Source organism: Mauremys mutica, chromosome 21 (assembly GCF_020497125.1).
Source record: "Mauremys mutica isolate MM-2020 ecotype Southern chromosome 21, ASM2049712v1, whole genome shotgun sequence".
Classification (NCBI taxonomy): Eukaryota; Metazoa; Chordata; order Testudines; family Geoemydidae; genus Mauremys; species Mauremys mutica.
The window spans coordinates 5,599,434-5,618,864 of record NC_059092.1 but is presented as its reverse complement, the minus strand read 5'-3'; the positions used below and the strand labels follow the sequence as shown (position 1 = coordinate 5,618,864).

Sequence of the window (19,431 nt, the reverse complement as noted above, 5' to 3'; positions counted from 1 at the left end):
GTAGCCCGAGGACTGCACGCAAACATAGATAATACAAGAGAGCTGCTTAATGTTAGAAATTAAAAATAAGTAACTTATTTTCACATTCATCATATGTCTCTTCCTGGCCAGCTGTGATGGAGTTGCTTGTTGCTCGATTGCAGCAGCTGTAGAAAGCCTCTTGGCCAGCTTTGCCCTTCACAAGCGGCACTCACAGGCTGCATTGTCCTCACTTTGTGCAGACTCAATTTCGTGTCTGCAGATAAAGGGCAGCCATTAGAGTTATCTCATTTGATCCTTTTCTCTGAAAGTTGTTTTCAGCCAGTACAGCATTCAGCACTAACAGTGGATGCACCAAAAGAGTGAACTCCAATTCATCTTCATTCAGGCTTAGACAGTGACAGCCATTTTGCTTGACAGTAAAGATGAGAAATTTGGATCAAGCCTGGCTTTTTAAAAGTCCTGAGTTTGGGTACCTTGGGCCCAGGACTTTCGTTCTGCTCACTAGAAGGATTGGGTCATTTGCAAAATTTGGAACCAAGTTCAGATTTCAGCCGCCTTTTCTTCTCTCCCCTCACCCCCCCTCCCAAAATAAAATAAAAAATAAACGCAGTGGTGTTTGAATCTCAGGGTTTGGTTTAGATCCATTTCTCCTTTCCAGTGTCACTTAAGAACATAGGAGCAGACCTGTAGTCCCTCTAACCCTGTCTTCTGACAGTGGCCAGTGCCAGGTGCTTCACAGGCAATGAACAGACCAGGGCAAATAGTGAGTGACCCATCGCGTCATCCAGTCTCAGCTTCTGGCAGTCAGAGGTTTAGGGAAACCCAGAGCATGGGGCTGCATCTCTGACCATCTTGGCTAATAGCCATTGATGGACCTAACCTCCAGGAGCTTATCTCATTCTTTTTTGAACCCAGTTCCTTGCTGTAATCTTGTACATGCTGCACCTGTTCCTGTGGCACTCCGTAACTGTTTGTGCCTTCCAGGAGCTGGAGTTCCTGCGCGTGGCTAAGAAGGAGAAGCTGAGAGAGGCAACCGAGGCAAAGCGCAACTTGAGGAAAGAGATTGAACGTCTTAGAGCTGAGAACGAGAAGAAGATGAAAGAAGCCAATGAGTCGCGGATACGACTAAAGCGGGAACTGGAGCAAGCCAGGCAGATCCGGGTGTGTGACAAAGGATGTGAAGCAGGCAGGCTGCGGGCCAAGTACTCTGCCCAGGTAAGGCCAGGCCTTTGAGAGCGGATGGGCATCCACACTTCCCTGCTCTCCACTTTCTAGGGTTAGTCGGTGCCATCCTTCTTCAGCCTCATGCCCCTTGACTCCAGCAGGGCTATTCTCTGCCTGTCTAGGGATCTACATGGCCCCTCTGTAGTATTTGGGCCATCCTGAGACGTAGGGAAGAATTTTCTCCCATTTTACAGATGGGGAACTGAGGCACAAAGAGGTGACTTGCCAGAGTCACACAGGGAGCGTCTGACAGAGCAGAGATGGACCCAACTCTCTTGAGGCCCAGTCCAGCACCTTATGCACAAGTCCATCTTTCTTTCTCCGGAGCTGGGCCCTCTGCAAACGCTCCCCAGGTCTGAGGAAGGTCACACAACCAAACTTGGTAGCTCAGGCCTTTTAGCTAGAGGCAGTGCCAAGAATATTTCTTCCAGGTGAAATTCACCCTGTGCAGGGAGCCGGCCCTGTGTTTAGTACCATTGCAGTCCCCGTTGAGCCCCATGGGCCATGTTCTGTCCCTCTGTACAGGGGTGATTTCATCTAGTGAGAATATTAGGCCAAGTCCCGTAGCTTTCAGTCACTTTCCGTATAGGATTTCCCTAGTGATCACCTGCAGATTCAGAAGGCTAGGTGTAGCGCAGGCTGCATGGCTGGACTGCACCACTGGGAGGGAGTTTTGCTTATTGCTGTGAGCCAGCAGGAGTGTTTAAATTAAAACACGCACCCCAACCCCCTCTCACCTTCCCCCAGCCAGATTCTCTTCTAACAAAACAGTCAACAGCTCATTCACACCAACAAAAGCCACGGGCCCCAAGAGCTCAGGCTGTACGTCCTTAAGTCACCTTGTGGTGTCTTGGTCTTGCAGGGCATGTGGAATGCAAGGCCATCCACTGTTCCAAGCCCCCTGAAATGACCCAGTATAACTGGCTGAGCTGAGAGCCGAGTGGCAGCCTCCTGGATTTCCGTGAGAAACACCAGTCAAGAGGAGTCCGCTGCAGTGCTCTGCCCCCCCCCCTTCCTCTCCCACTGAAACAACCTGATTGGCCCTTAATTTCCTCCCAATTAAAAGAATGAGGCCCCATAATCCTCGTTAACCCTCTCGCAACCTCACCCTCTCCAAAAAAAAACCCAATTAGCACTTCTCCCCAATTCCCTCCCCTCACCGGCCTCCCCTTACTGCCTTCTAGCCTTATTCAGACGTGCTCCCTCCTTGACCACCTTCTGCCGAACCATCTCCCCCACTGGTTCCCAGTCCAAGAGTTTGGCTGATAAATGGTTAATAAGGGAGATGGGACAGAGAGAGCCTAGATCACAGGGAGTTTCTGGCAGGAGGGAGATGGGGCAGGTTTCGGTCGCAGTCCAAGCAGCTGACTTCCTGCCACGGTTCCTCTCTCCACACTAACTTCCTGTATCCTCCCACCCTTCTCCCAAAACTCCCAGAAAGCAGCCAGTTTTACGTTGTTTTAGCATTGTTTGAGGGAGGATTAATAATGATCTTTGCTAGATGTAGGCCTACACAGAGCAGAGATACATGTAACATCTAGGCAAACACCATAGAAGTACATGCATTTGACCTACTAGAGGATTAGGTCATGGCTCAACATAGGTGTAGTCACATTAGTTCATACCTAATGTAGCATGTTGTTACACACACATCCCCTCATTTGGGGCTGGATTGCAGGTCACATTCTTCCCAAATACCAAAACTTACAACGGCAGCCTTTCAAAGTAAAAAAGAAAAAGCAACACCCTAAATTCGTCTAACCCTGGTTCTCAATAACGGGAAGGGGAGTGGTCCGATTGTACCATTCTGAGACATGCCTAACCAGGGGACGAGAAGCAGGAAATGATGTGGGCTTCCTCCCTAGCATCTCAGGATGTCTCACTGATAAGAGGTGTCCAGACTAAACATACCCAGACTGAGCTCTGCTGCACTGGGCGTTACCTGCAATTGACTTCCACTTTAGCACAAAAAAAAACAACCAAGGCACCAGGTCATGCAGATAAACTAAACTCTTTAATTACAGGATAGAGCTTTGCTGAGCTGCAGGTGTGTCCTCTCTTCTATTTTGCTCTGGATGAAAATTTGACTTGTTTCCCCTCCTCCCCCCCATCTCCCATAATACCCCCAGTTGTGGGGTTTTCAGCGACATGAATCTAGCATGAGGGCTAACATTTGCAAAAGCACCTAAATGACTTAGGAGCCTAATGCTAAAAAAGTGACTTAGGCACTTAAGAGGCTAAACATTTTTATAGAAAGTCAGTGGGACTTACTCACCTAACTGCTTTTGAAAATTTTACACTATTTGTCCTTGTGCCTTACTTTGTAGCTGCCAAACTTGCACAGGAAGAGAGAGAGCGAGAGAATGTATGTGTGCATGTGTTTTCATAATTTGTTATTGATTTCAAAGAAACCACAGTTCTTTTGCCAGATTTAGTCTGTGAACTAGCATCAAACAAGCATGTGAAGACATAATAAACCCAGGGCTGGGCTAGTTGAGAGGAGTTTAAAAGAGTTAGGGGCCAAGCTCCTAGTGAAAGGCATGGCAAGTTGGGCCCTGAACTCCTATAGCCTAGCCCAGAGGGCCAAATTCAGAGTGGGTGTAAAGATCCTGCACCTGCTGATGACAGGGCTGGTTTCAGCCGCAGGAAGGCAAGGCATTCATTTTCCTGTGAAATGACATGAGGCTGCAGATGTTTTCTGTTACCTCTGCCGCTGGGCTAAATTATAGTTTACAAGTCAGCACCATCCTCATCCCCATCTACACCCCTGCTGGGGGTTGCACTTGCCACTCTGAGTCAGAGACTCAAACTATGGGGCCTGAGTCGGTGAGGAGCTGAGCTCTCCTGCCATATGGGGTTGCTGAGGATGGTCACAGGCTGATGCCCGATGCTGGAATATGAGTGATGGTTCATCTTCCCACTGCAGCATAAGTGGCAAGCCCCAGATTTGGAGTACAGCCCCCGCTCCCTGCCTGCAAGGTGCTAACCCTTCCTCCCTTGTGTAAGGATCCATGGGCTGTTTGGCCAGATTGCTATGTGGGGAGCCCAGCTGCCTTTTCAACATCATTTTATGGCCCAGCAGGCACTTACAGCTTGTGCTGGTCAAAACTGAATTTCATCAGCTGCCACTTTCGCTTTTACCTCAGCACACCAAGGCCTGAAGGGACCGCTGTGATCCTCTAGTCTGACCCGCCGCTGTAGTCCAGCCTTGGTGCTGCTCCAGAGTAATTCCTGTTTGAGCTAGAGCAGAGCTCTTAGAAAGAACATCCAATCTTGATTTAAAAATTTCCCTGGCTGGAGAAGCCACCACGCCCTTTGATAAATTGTTCCAATGGGTAATTTACCCTCCATGTTAAAAATTTAGGCCTTATTTCCAGTCTGAATTTCTCAAAGTAGTTCAAAGAGCTACAGCCTGTGGCTGGGGTCAGGGGAAATTTCAGATGGTCACTTCCTTCCTCCTTCAGCCCCACACCTTGAACCTAGCTGCCCCGCTACATTACTAGCGTTGTCTTCCCTTCCTCCAAGTCCCTTCCATTTACCATAAAAAGTGTAAGGATTCTTGCCTGGGTGTAAGAGGAGATCACAGTTGGCCTTGGGGGGGGGCTGTGACCAGCTTGAAGGTCCAGCTGGCCAATCAGAATGCATTTTTGGAGAATCATGCTTATAAACCCATCTAAAACGCATGGAAATTAGTCACGTTAGCTATTTAGCAGGCAGTTACACCCCTGCATATTGCTACCTTAAAAGTCCATGGGCATAAGAACTGCACTGGGTGAGGCTTCAGTAAATGGCCTACTTGGTCTTTCCCCTCTCTCTGATGGTTCTGAGAGTCATACCATACCACTGGTCCACCCTGTCTTGTAATAGTGAAGTGCTTCCAAGAAGGCAAACAGTTCCCATAATGCACCTAGTAACTGTACGGGGGGTGGGGGTAGGAATGACAACATTCCTTCCTAGTCCTGCCATTGATCCTCTTAGCCCCTGCAGCAGGAGGTTACATTACTGGTCTCATAACCTCTGTAAATTACGTGTGTTATTGGTCTGAAATGATCTAGTTCTTTTCTGAATCCACAAAGACACAATGGAACCAAAATACTTTTTTCCTCCCCCCATTTCCTTTCCTCTAGATTGAGGATCTACAGGTTAAGCTTCAGCATGCCGAGGCTGACAGGGAACAGCTCCGAGCTGACCTGCTGCATGAGAGGGAGGCTCGGGAACACTTGGAAAAAGTGGTCAAGGAACTTCAGGAACAACTGTGGCCTAAATCAAGCAATCATCCCAGCAGTGAGAACACAGCAAACGACATTGAGAACTAACATCTAATCTATAAACAGAATGACATATATGCACAGTAACGGAGGATGTGTGGGGTGTGTGTGTACGTGCATGTGTGAGTGGGTGTGTGTTGCGCTGCACACATCTATAAATATGGACTTTTAGTAGTTGGAGGGCAAATGTTACTCTTTACAACAGAAGCACTGACTTACGCCTCTTTTTTCAATCCATATAGCACAACATCTTACTGTGCCTATACCACAGAGAGTGTTTATAAACTAAATACTTTTGAGTCCACTGCAAATTTTCTACTGGCAAACTTCAAGCAAGCAGCATCGTCCAACTCAAACCAGAGTATAAGGCAAGCAACCATGGCAGTGCTGTGATGTTGTTCTTGTGCTTGCTGGAACATGTTGGAATGTCAAACAAAAACAAAAACACCCAACAAACTTTTTGTTATAAGCTATTTAAAATGATTACATTATACAGACTTGGTATTAAAACAATTAAGATTTTTTTTTTAATAAGGAACCTTTAAAAGCAAAACAAACGAATTAAAAAAAAAAACAACCCTTGATGCACAATTTTTAAATGACTTGTTACAGGCTTTGGGATTCTTATTGTAGAAGCCCTCTGGTGATGTTCCCATTTCATCAGCAATTTTCAACCCCTTAGGAAGCCATCACAGTTTTAACACTGTCATGTGGTTCTATGAGAATTTCAGAGTGCTTTTCAAAGTTGATTTTTTTTCTTAGTATGAACGATCCTCGTTTTCCTCTACTAAACCCAGGAAGAAAGGAGGATGGAGGGGAGTGCATGTGTGGGGAGAGTGTATGCTAGAGAGAGATAAATTCAGCCTTATTGACTTCAGTGTTTGTAAATCACGCCATAATTTTTAAAGATATCGGTCATTAACTGATGTGTTCAAAAGACTCACTTCATCCAAGAGCACTTCAGTTTTAGGAAAAGAATGGAAGAAGAAAGAAATTGAATGAACTTAAGTTGGTTGAAAGATGAGCAAAAAAAAAAAAAAAAGAAAAGACAGACATGCATTTTGAAGTCATTCTGAAACCTTTACTTCAGTTTTCCAGAGAACTCATCTTTGTTACACAATCTTTTCATAAATTCAGTATTGATTTACCTACTCGGCATTGTCTGTCAGGATTACTGTGCCCGAGGACAGTGCAACACCAGATACTACAGAAAACTAAGAATGACACTTTTGCTGCTGTGAATAAGGCTACATCTTTTATTTTTTTTAAATAATAGAAATTACTTTAATTTTGGGATCCAAGCCGCAGCCCTGGAATAAAAATGCAGCATTACATCACTTTGTCTTTTTTTATTATTATTTTTAATGTTTTTGTTTTTTTTTAAAAAGAACTGCACTTTGTCAAAATCTTCCTCTGCATTTTATTCCACAGTTGTAAAGTTTACAGGTTGATTATTCTAGGTTGAACCGTGCTTTAAAGACTTCAAAACATCCGCCCGATTCTCCACAGCCTGGCACCTCGTGTCATCATTCACACCCAGGCAAAGTGACTGCAGACCAGGGATCGAGCTACCAAATCAGGATTTTCCATATACATATGCTAGTAGCAGTATTTTATACTCGCTTTGCATGGTTGTACATATCGACAAAGTGGAAGGATGTGGAGATTTGGGCTTTCCCCATGTGTTTATTATAGATATATATATATGCAGTGCTTTACTGAACAAGGGAAATCGTTTAATAAAAAACACACATATCTCAATGTGCACCCAAGTTTAAAGGCATAAGGTAAAAATTGGACCTGGGGCTGCTGATGTGCCTTCCGGCTAATTATTCCTTTCAGCATCTTGTAAAGGAAATGTTGACTTTTTTTTCCCCCCAACTTAAAAAAAAAAAAAAAAGGTAACCTGTGCATCATTATAAACAGAAGTTATTCTCAGTGAAGCACATTCCTAGTAATCTTTATTTTCTTTTTGGACATTTATGCAAACTGTGTAAGCTTGAAAATTATTTCCCAGTAGACAAAAAGCGGCTGCCAATCCTAAAATTATAGTATTTACTTACAGTGCATTAGAGAGAAATAAAAGATTTTTTAATTTTTTTTAAACAAGAGCTGTTTGCTTGAATCCATTATAATAACCATTGTAACTGTGAGCATTAACGGGAAGTAAAGTTCATATATGTTTTAGGTACAAGGAAAGAAGGTATATGAAAGGAATCAAATTATGGGGACAATGCAGAACTGTGGGGAGCAAACAAATTGTTATACCAAGTAAATTACGTGAAATGAAAATTGTCTGTTTAAACAGGGGATTTTGCCCTTGTGTGTTTGGGATGGTGGAGATTGAATTAAGGTGGAAATCTCCTCTTCTAAAGTGCAATGCAAAAGGAACATTGTTTATGCAGGGGTATTTTTTATGTGGTTTTTTTTTGTTTGTTTTTTTGCTTCTTTGTATTTTTTTCTGCAATTATTAAAAAAATCATATGCATGGAATTAAAATCTCTGCCATATGTATATTCATTAATGGGCATTATTACTGTCTTATGTAAAGGGTTTGTTATGCAATATGCATAAAACTGTTCTCAGCCTTATGATTTCCACATCTGTATTTTTCAGTTATTTCTTCAAGGGAAACTAAATAATTTAACTTTAGCTGAGTGTTGCATATTTTAGAAGCTCTCTCATATGCTGTGCTCTATTGCCATGTCAAGAAATTACACATAGAACAAACCTGTTGTTTTTCACCATGCTGGCTTCTTTGAAGCAGAATGTTTTTATTGTTTCGTCTAACCTTTGAATGTCTCTTTCCTTATGACCTAACAAAAATTTGCAGCGTGTTGAAGCCTCTGCCTGTCTCAGCCAAGAAAAAACAACCTTCTTACCTGCGGCACCTCATATGTTTCATCCTTGTATTTATGCAGCATGTATATTTATTCACTGGCATAACTTCTCCTGTCTGTATGAAGTCTTTTTCCTCAAAAATGAATGAACTATGCGTTTTTTTCCAGGGAAGGAAAAAAATAAGATCGTAAATAGCTTTATCAAGAAACATCAAGGAAGAAAATTCTCTGTATTCAAACTGCATGCCATTAGGTTTTAAAAATTTTGATTTTTCACGATATGTTATAATAAATCTGTTGAGTGTAATCTCTTGACTGCTAGCTTTACTGTGTTTCAAATTAACATCAAGCACTAAGTAGGATTATTTTAAATTGGAGGAAACAACCTATTAGAAAATCACTCTAAATTAAGGTGTAAACCCATGCAGGGAAATAAAATTAAGAACCACACCCCCAGTAGTGCAAGAAGACTGTGGGAACAAACGATCTACACCAGCAACTCACTAATAGGAGAGTTCTGTAATGAGCAAATAGTAGAATTTTGGCATCACTAAAGAGCATGCCCTTTTCTTTTTAACTCAAAACTTCTGTGCAGGGATTATAAATCAGTGTATCGGGGAAAGGGGATATCTGGGTACACAGGCACTTGATTCTAGCAAACTTCTGTTGATAATGGTGGTAACACTTGTGAGAGAAACTTCTGTGATGGTTGTTCGCAATGAGGGAGTTCTGTGTGTAATTTCTGCATATGCAACATTGCACTGAAGTAATGACCACGGCTGCATTCCATGTGCACCCACGTCAGTAGGGTGCCTAGGAATTGTAAGATTGCATCCCCTCCCTTTGTATTTGCCATTTAGTTTCCTTTAAGAAGTTAAAAGGGAGAAGAGGTGTTTTATACAGGCTATTGACTCTCCCTATACTTAAAAATATATTCCCTAGATAATTGTATATTCAGTTTAATTACTCACTGTTTCTATACTGAAAGAAGACTTAACGAAGGGAAGAAAAAAAACAAACAGCAATAACATTCATATCTATGGAGCAGCTAACTAGTATACATAATACTCTGCTTTTCAAACAGAACTAGCCAATGTAAAAAAAATAAAGAAGTAAATTCAACATGTAAATACTTTTTTTTTTTCTTCATTTTACACTGTTGTATTATAAGTGTATATGGTGTTTACTTTTTCAAAACTCTTTCTTACCTGGTAGTTGTCTTGTTTTATGAGTTGTGTTTTTAACTAAGAAGAACTTTTGCTGTCTGTTAGGAAAAACAAAACAAAAAAACTTTTGCAAGTTTTCAATGTGGGTTAACTTTTGAACATCATTTGCATTTATTTGTCCTTATTTTCATTGTAAAGTATTTTATTATTACAAAAAATGATTTTCCCCGTCAGTTCATGTGTTTTAGAGGGAGGTTTTGGTTTTTTTAGGTGTTTTTTTGTTTTTAAAAATCAAAAGAATTCACAGAAATGACTTTTCTTTTTTTTTTTTTCCCCAATTGAGGAAAAAAAATCTATACATTTATAATAGCCAATAGCATTTCAGCACATTTTGTTATCCTGGTCTCTCCTATGCTGCTGCTAATGACAATATTATGACTTACTCTACTATTCTAGAACTATTTTTATGTAATTAATGTATGCTTTCTTGTTTATAAATGCCTGATTTAAAAAAAAATAAGAAAAAAGCTTGGCATATTTATCTATTGCGCTGTGTACCTTGATAGTCCTTTTACATCCCCTTTTCCACATCCCCTCCCCTGAAACAGATAATATTGTAAAATAAAGGACTTTATGAGATTATGTATGAAAATAGCTATGCTTATATACCACAGTGACTGAATGTACAGTGTATAGACGCATTACCTAAAATAAAATTGTTTGTCCAGAAAACAACCATAGATAAGCTATGTTCTTTGAATCTCTCAGTACCAGCATGGCGGCCTAAATTCTCAAGAGTGGCTAAGGCCCAGCTCCTCAAAAGGTATGTATGCACCTAACTCCCATTGGAGCAACCTAGCTCGTTAGTTTAAAGGGGCCTAAATTTCAGAAAGTGCTGAGCAGGCAGTGACTGAAAATCAGGCTCCTTTAACATGTTGCCACTTGGGCACCCAAAACCAGGAGTCATTCCTGATAATTCAGGCCTGTGGGTTTGTCCCCCTCTCTCTCACTCACACACCGGCACATCATCAAACGTTCGGTAGCATTTCCGATCACTTCTGTTAAAATAATAGTCACCCCAGTCCATCTCTGCTCAAAAATCTGATCCTATTCTCCACTCAAGAGCCCCTACGTTCTATGGGGCATAGTCCCGTATGCACGCTCCTGTGCAGTAGAGTGAATTTCTATGATGGTAGTGCTAAAGGCCCCAATGACAGGCCCCTGTTACATTAGGTGCTGTGGAAACACTCTCCAGCCTGGTGAACATTTACTAAGATTACTATTCCTCACCGTTAGCTGTGAGTGATGCAAGGTTTGGGCTCAGGAAAAAATTCCCATTGAATTCAAAGGGAGCAAGATACACATTGAGGAGCAGATCCTTCCATTAGCACAAAGCCACTTAATGTTAAAGAAGACTCAGGATCATGCCCAAAGCTAAAGTGATACGGCCATCTTAATGGCAAGAGGAGGGAAAGGCTGAGAGAGGGCATGAGGGACCTGGGACGGGAGGGTAGTGCATGACTCTTGGCGATAAGAGGCTGGGTGTTAATGTGCTCTCAGTAAAAGACGTAGAAGAGAATGAAGGAAGGGGAGTTTGCACAGATTGCAGAGTAGCAAAGGGAATTTTTCCAGTTAAAATCTCCAGCCATGCTCAAAATAGGCGATGGGAGAAATGTAATGAAAACCTTGCTGCACTTAGAACAAACACTGGTCAACATTGTCCTCACAATCTCCACCCAAAAATGCCCCACCACCAGCTCGTAAGAAACTTGACTGACTTCTACTGACAGATTGCAGAGGGAGTGAATTAAGAGACTACACATCACTGTAATATACCTAGACTCCTAGAACCATAGGGCCAGTTTACCCATCCACCCCGCCTTGTTCTGCTGAGGTAGGTAAATGGCATTCCAATGCAGGTTGTCTACTGTGTATGGATCTTTCAGAGAAGGATTTAAAAAACAGGGTCCTGGCTAGTCCGCATGGTCACTGAAGATATTAGAGTAGGACACTTCTCTGGGCCCCCATGCCAATTGATTGCCTTCCACACTCTGTTAGATGAAGTAACACCTGTGTATATATCATTGTTAAACCACGTTGAGAGTTCCTCTGCATGAAAGCTGGTTGTCTATTTCCAGACTGGGACTGTAGTGTGGGACAGCCCTCCCCTTTAGCACTAAGGGAGGGTGGATTGCTGCCCCCACCATACTGAGACTCCCAATACACATCCACTCCACAATGCTGGGTACTCTTGCCCAATGGCTCAGTGCTGTTTTCACACACACACACACACACACACACACACACACACACACACACACACACACACACACACACACACACTCACACTCACTCTCTCTGTATTTCGAAAGGCCAGGAAAACCTTTAACACCAGAAACAGGAAGGACATTTTAGGGCAGAAGAGTGCCCAGAATTTGGCACTAAGATTTCTAAGAAGGTAGCAAATGAGCAGCTGTTTATATTGGCCTTGTAGCTGTCTAGGTTAGGAAACAGAAGGATTTAAGAGAAAGATTGCATGACATCGGACACTCTGCACACATGAGGGTGGGTTCCTTCAGTTTTCACTTACGCAAATTTAACTAATCATTTTGTCCCAGCAGCAAACTGGCTCTGGGGCGGTACAGCAAAGCCGCTACAGGATTTCTGGAACTATAACTCCCTGCCCACAATGGCCAGTGTTCCCAAAGACTTCAGTGTCTTCCCCTGAATAAAACTACAGGAGAGTCGCATCTTATGCGGGGGTTAGGTTCTGAAGTCAGCGCTTAAGGTGAAAATCACATATAGTCAAATGCTCATTGAGTGGAATGGCAGGCGGAATCGCTCGCACTACAGGTACAGTATTTAAATTGTTTTTCTCTTTTTTGTTTTGTTTTGCTGAGTGCGAATAATTAAAATCGCGTAAATTAAATGCACCTATGATGTGACTCCACTGTAATGTCTGACAGGGTCTAGCTTACCATAATCAGCATCCTCCATCACCCTTTTCACTGATGGGGAGGAGGGAAGGAAAGAGAGTTAGGGGGTTTGAAATGCACTAGGAGGGAAAGACTTATCCCCATTGTTAGAAGGCTCACTCACAGAGATGTTATGTCTGGAATTTTCAAAGGTGGCCAACTCCCATTTTTTCAGGCAACTCCATGCCTTTGTCAGGTGGGCCCTTTCTGCAGTGTATGCAGATTTATAAATGGCCTGCGACCCCTGTCCTGCTAGGCATGCATTCTTTCCTCTCCCCCAGTCCCGCTAGCCCAGATTTAAGCTGCAGCACATGTAACTAGGCAACTCATCATAGCCAGAAAGACTTATGGCCTGGTTCTATCAGGTGCTGTGCATTCTCGCCACTTGTAAAAAAAAGAAAACGAAAAAAAAATCAAGCCCTAATGGATTCTCACCAGGTTCCAAGCTTGTTTGTTCCTGAACATCCGTCAGCTGATAGCATTGGGACTCAGGTGACCTGGCTTCTGTTCACAGTTCAGCTACTGGCCTCTTGGGTTCTTTCAGTATAGGGTTTCTATACTGTGCCTCAGCTTCCTCATCTGTAAAGTGGGGATAAGAATAGTGTAAAGAACTTCATGTGTCATTATATAATGTCTGCATCTGTAATTTTCAGTCCATGCATCTGAAGAAGTGGGGTTTTTTACCCACGAAAGCTTATGCCCAAATAAATCGGTTAGTCTTTAAGGTGCCACCGGACTCGTTGTTTTTGTGGATACAGACTAACACAGCTAACTCTTGATACTATATACGAGCTAGCAATTATTATTGCTACGCCTGTGTGCCTCAGGCACACTATATTACCCCCATTCCCATGCTATGACCATCAATGTATACAGTGATAGCACTACATAGTTTGTGTTCCAGCCCTCTGAAAACACAATGAACCCTAAACTCTGCCTTTGACTAGGGTTCCTTACTTTCTGTCCCATTATTAATTGCTTTCATGTGCAAGTACTGCGGCTGGATGGTTTAGGTTGATTAAAAATGGTGAAATTAGATACTAGTATAATCAAAGAGCATTCCAGTTCTAGGCCACCTACACAAGTCAGAAAGTAAGAGAAAGACAGACACACACACACACACCCCTACGCCTGATTTATGAGCCAGCTCTTCAGGTGAGCGCAGTGCCCAGTTAGGTACCAAAATAAGTGGCTAAATTGGGTGCTGAGCGCTTTTGAAAAACTGTGCCCAGTTGTGGGTGCTGATCATTTGAAAGCTTTAGCTAGCTAAGGTAGTGCTAGGGGGCCCCCCATTCCATACTATATGAGCACCACACAGTCTCCATGTAGTTATCCTACCTGCACCCCTACGACAGAGGGTAGGACTCCTATCCCCATGTTACAGAAGGGAATGAGGCCCAGACAGGGACTAAGTTATTTGCCCAGGGTCACTCAAGAAGTCTGTGGCAGAGCAGAGAATCAAAGCTAGGTCTCCCATGGCCCTGGCTAATGGCTACACTGCAAAAAACGAGCCTCAGAGTCCAGATCAACTGAGGCAGGCTCACAGACCTCATGCTACGGGGCTAAAAACAGCAGCGTAGCCATTTGGGCTCAGGCTGGAGCCTGGGCTCTGAACCCCGGCAAGGGCTCCAGCCTGAGGGGGAATGCCTACCCTGCTATCTATAGTCCTGTAGCACAGTGGTTCTCAACCAGGGGTCTTGGACCCTCAGGTTTCGAGGGGGGAGAAACCGCCAAGCAGGGCCAATGTTAGACTTGCTAGGGCCCAGCGCTGACTGTAGCTTCGCCGGGGCCCTGTGGCATAGGGCACCAGGCAATTGCCCTGCTTGCTACCCCCTAACGCCAGCCCTGGCTTTTTTATGCAGAAACCCAGGTCTTGTGGCACAGGTGGGCTGTGGAGTTTTTATAGCATGTTGGTGGGGCCTCAAAAAGAAAAAGGTTGAGCAGCTGCTGCGTTTGGTCTCTTTGGGCATACCAGAAATCTGCATGCACACTCGTGTGTTCTAAGACGCACACTCAGAGACAACACAGGGTTTAGCATTATTGCAGCACCTTCTCTGTGTCGTATCCCAGACAGCTTAGCAACAGGCTTCTACAGGCACCATGCAGACATAGACAATTGTTTAGCCCTCTGACAATATCACGTAGGGGGGAAAACACACACACACACACAATTACTTTAGCTGCAATTTCCCTGTGAAAAAGTCCATTTTCTGTTGAAAAGCAAGAAATGTAAAAACAAAAGAAATAGAAAACAGAAAGAGGCAGAAAGAAGAGGATGGAAACATATGTTAAAGTAATTTGTGGCAACTCTTATGTTTTTTCTGAGAAATGGCAGCAGAATTTCCATAGAACTAGGCCATTTCTTAGCATACCCTTGCAAAACACTGGAAAAGCCAGGAAAGGATCAGCAGGATGGTTTGGTTTTTTTGCTTTTGGTTTTGTTTTTATTCTACCTTATATTTCTGACACATCCTTTTGTTTGCTCCTATTCCCTCCCCGCACATCCTGGCTGGTAGCAGTGGGCATAACTAGCTTGGGCTGAGTAAACTGGTGAACACTCCTGGGGAGGGTGGAACTCCCCACAAGGTATGGGACAGCAGTGCTGGCATAAGGGGACCAACCACACCATGACCCCATGCATAGAGCATTCACTTGACTTTTTGTTTTTGTTTTTTTTGGTGGTGGTGATAGAGAGAGAGAGTCAAACTTCCCACACACACTGCCTCCCCCCAGCATGGTGGAGCAAAGCATCTCTTTTGTCTATGGCACATTCTATCCTGTACGGTCTGCTGAGATTCCCAACACAGTTATGGTGGTGATTTTTTAGCAACAGGGATATGTGTCTAGTGGGAACTGTTCTGAACCCTGCAAACTAATTTCACTTTGACCACCAGGTTGGCATCAACTTTTGGTCATAGCTAGAGATGGATCCAAACCAATGACCAAGCAGTGAAAGACCCAGTCCCCCTTAGCCATCAAGTCTCTCACAACCATTGTATTTATGATCCCGCCCCAGGCCAAAAGGAAGCGCTATCAGAACAACCAGGCTTTTCGATTTCTCTCTCATGATCCAGGCCTCTCACCTCTCCTCAGGCTTGTCTCTCTTTTGCTAATGCCTTGTCCTGAGCCTCATCACAGTCCTTGATCTTTTGGCACCTGTACATTTTAGTATATGTTCTGCAGTGCTCTAGGACTATGGTGACAATTGCAAGTGAGAGCAAAGCTCGTTAACTGGAACAGTCCTGATTCTATAACTAAATGAACAAGCCATTTGTGAGGCCAGTGGACATTTCTGGTTTAGGAGTAATAGGAACTGAACAGATCATTTCTTCCTCCAGCTCCCAACGGGGAGAAACGTACAGATCTCAATGTTTGCGAAAAGCAAAGGGTTGGTGTGAACTAGCCGCAGCAGCCCAGGAGTTTATGTGGGGTTCTCTTTAGGCCATGGAGCAGAGTACTGGGTGTCTGAGAAGTTTTGATAACAAGGAGTTACCTTAAAAATAAATATTCCTAAAGCAGCAGCAGCACAACAGCAATGTAATATTAGGGCTCTCTTCATTTAATTTTATGTGCCCTATATATGAACCCCTGTGCCTGGAAATGAGAGAATGGAGAGAAACTGAATTCATCTGTCGCTGTATGACTCCTGTCTTCTAGTTCATAAAGCTAAATCTGCAAACACTTCCACTTCAAAGAACCGAGATAGATTGACCCACAGATATTTCCGAATGCCAGAACACAGGCAGATTCAATGCTTTTATGTCAAACAACAATGCAGATTAAGGCTCTGCCTGCAAACATACAAGGGCTCAACTACATACATGAATAGTCTCACAGACTTCAAGTTAAGCATGTGTGTGTTTGTGGGATTGGCACCTCAGAGGCCTGAAAATGCAATAGCCAAATTAAGGACAAAAGTAACCAGGGACCTCAGTGAAATAGGGTTTTCCATCCATCTCTACTCCCAATTGACTGGACCCTTCATCTGTAGGTCTACATTCACAGTTCCACATACTGGTCCCTTTACCTGTGTACCTGCTCTGCCCGCCCTTACAGACACAGATCCACCTACAGATCCCTCTACCCACCTTGTTCTTAGAACTTTTCAGTATTTTTGTAAAAAGAAAATGTCTTCAGAAAATAAAATAACTGTTCTTACCTTGCAGGGAGGAGGAGTCACTTTCCCTTCCCCTTAAAATATTCACCAGCTCATTTTCTTACCATGCAATTGTACATTTCTTTCAGTGTGGAATATGGGGGCAAGTTCTGACCTCATTTACTCTGCTGCAAATTCAGACTCACTCCATTGAAATCAATCCAAATTTACACTGGCATAGCTGACAGCAGAACATGGTCTATGTCAGGGGTTCTCACAACCAATTTTTGGGTGGCCTCTGAATGTGGTCATCAACTTTTGCTGGTGGCAGCTCTGACAATTTTTCCTAAAATACTTAATTAACTTTAGGAAAAGCAAATAAATAAATGACAGTGATTTGGACATGGATATGTGCATATTTATGTAGGTTTTTTTTTGCAGACTCAAAAATTAAAAATGATGTACAGTTGTCTCTATTCTTTACTGAACTTAGAATAGAAACACAAATAAGGTGCTTTGCGTGTTTTGCTTTTCTGGTTGCTTTTAATTTTTTTAGACTTGCTAGCTAGTAAGTCTGCTACTGTGAAAAGTGACATTTGTATATTTGTTAATATCACTTTTCACAGCAGACTTGCTAGCTAGCTGAGAGGCTGTGGAAAGTGATATTAACAAACATACAAATATCACTCTTCACAGCAGACTTACTCAGCCCTGGCAAGCTGGGGGACTAATTAAGCCCTAAATGGGGAGGTGGATAGGGGGCCAAGGGGCGATGGGGGGGATAGATGGGGGGCAGGGGGCAGGGACAATGGGAGGGGGGCTAGCTCAGGGCAGGAGCCTGGAGTCCTGCTGCACGGATGGGGACTGGAGGCGGCAGCAGGGGCCAGGGGCGATGTGTGAGAGGTGAGCCCAGAGCCAGACCCCGAAGCCGAGGCTGAAGCCCTGCAGCTGGGGGATGGGGCCTGCTGCGGCATGACCAGAGTCTGCTCCCCACCACTCCAGGGTTGAAGCCTGAGCCTCACTGTCCCCAGGAAGGTGGAGAAGTCACGATGGCTGCCTGCTCCTACAGTGTTTGTTGCTCCAAAAGAGGACAGGGACCAGCCCCTGCTGGTGGCCCCAGGAGAGGGACCGCTGCTTTACCCATCCCCACCCCCAGCCCCCATCATCAGCCAGGACACTGGGGCCACAAGAAAAGCCCCTAGTGGCCGCATCTGAGAAACACCGGTCTATGCTTCAGGTTAATTGCCAGTGTGTTAACTGGCACAATATGAGCCAAAGAGGCTGACCCTGCCATCTGTACTCAGGGATGGCACCCTTTGAAGTCATCAAGGCCTTTGGTCTGAGTGAGGAGGATGGGATCAGGCCAAAGTTCTCTCTGCCCATGTAAACGGCTCCCGGTTGACTGCACATATAACGTGCCAAAGCAGAGCTCTAGTTTGTGTTGCTGTGGCCTTCCTGGCTGAAGCATGGAGAGCGAGGCGCTTGGCTGTCCTGGCCATGTCAGGAAGTGCATGCACACAAGTCCCGAAATGCCAGCTCGGAATGAAAGAGGGACCTAGCTCTTCTGCAGGTTTAAACCAAAGTCAGAATCAGGCCCTGCTCTTTCTGGAGTCTGCTAAATCTAACCTGGCAGCCAGAGATTGGCCCACAGTATGGAAATCTCCAGTCTGTATCTGAGTGGTGTTTAGCTTTCCAGCTCTACAAGGCACTTTACACTTGGATCATCCCTGCTCAGCTTCCCTGAGTTTATCTGGCTACACTTTATTCTGGGAGCCTTTATTAAACTGACCTAGATTGCAGACACATACGTGGAGCAAGAGAACTGCGTTTTTCATTTGCCTCCCCCGTCAGCCTAAGCTTAAATCTTTTGGAACCGAGGTGCGTATTTGATGCATATGACAGATGTCCCCTAAGTTCAGGCTGATTTCTGAGCTGTAGGTAAGTTTTGGCGGGCACCTGGAAGCAACCCAACTGCCATCAAGATCTGCTGCTAACTTACTTGGAAGCAACATCAACACAACATAGAAAAAAAAAATCCTGTCTAAGTTGCCAGTCATAGTGGCGTAACAGGGGATGCCAATTTCATTTGATGCCCTGGGCGAGGATTTCAAAAATGGCTAGTGATTCTGAATCCACAACTGGAGACAGTCATAAAAGCCTGATTTTTCAAACAACAGTCGCTTAGCACCTTAAGAAAAACAGGTCCCTTTGAACTGCGTCCAGTTGAGGACCCAGAAATTAAGACACCCAAAATTATTAATCACTTGTAAAAATCTTGCCCCACAACATACCATTTGTGCCTTGGATTTTATAGTCCTTTTCCTAGCAATCTGCCAATGAGGCTACAGATACAATATGTGCAGTGGTCACGACTACCTATTACTTCAACACCTCAGTTTGCGCAGAAAATTCAAGAGCAGGAAAATTGTTCAGCTAAAATATCAGACAAACTAAGTATAATCAAAGGAGAAAACTGAAGAAACTGACAAATCATTACAAATTCCTTCGGCATTGGGTGTAACAATGATTAGGCACGATGACATCTTTAGGCTGAAGTCACCATGTAATTCCAGAGGAATTCCTATTGTGATTGAACGCAGACTGAACTGTACTTGTGACCCTTTGAGGAGCCTGACTGCATCCCAGCATGGAACAAAACAGAGTGATGCATTGAGGAGTGGAGCCCTTTCTCCCACTCAAAGTCATTTTCTTCCAGTGACTGCATTTTCATGCAGTCTTCTCGGCAACAAAACCCAGATTTAGAGAAGTAATTCTGAGCAGTGTTATGTACTGCCAGCCACTGAAGGACTATAGATGCAGCAACAAATATTCTGAAGACCGGCCACGGAAAAATCACTGCTTCATGCTAACGACTAGGAA

At 43.9% G+C, this 19,431-nt stretch overlaps 1 protein-coding gene and 1 long non-coding RNA gene across 5 annotated transcripts in view; one reads left to right on the top strand and one right to left on the bottom strand.

The window, feature by feature from the left end:
- The window catches only part of SKI (SKI proto-oncogene), a 144,850-nt gene extending 134,630 nt beyond the window's left edge, over positions 1–10,220 (top strand). For 2 of the 3 annotated variants that reach the window (XM_044996325.1, XM_044996324.1), the window contains exons 6-7: positions 967–1,197; positions 5,334–10,220. In XM_044996325.1, coding sequence (XP_044852260.1) covers positions 967–1,197; positions 5,334–5,522 — 420 coding nt within the window. In that variant the 3' untranslated portion in view covers positions 5,523–10,220. Of the gene's footprint in view, positions 1–966; positions 1,198–2,068; positions 3,186–5,333 lie in introns of those variants that run through there. The other variant, XM_044996326.1, reaches the window with a different exon arrangement.
- The window catches only part of LOC123354359, a 35,274-nt gene continuing 25,365 nt past the window's right edge, over positions 9,523–19,431 (bottom strand). For both annotated transcript variants that reach the window (XR_006574740.1, XR_006574739.1), the window contains exons 2-3: positions 12,891–13,034; positions 9,523–9,578 (exon numbers count right to left, since the gene is read on the bottom strand). This is a non-coding gene — a long non-coding RNA (uncharacterized LOC123354359). The remainder of the gene's footprint in view (positions 9,579–12,890; positions 13,035–19,431) is intronic.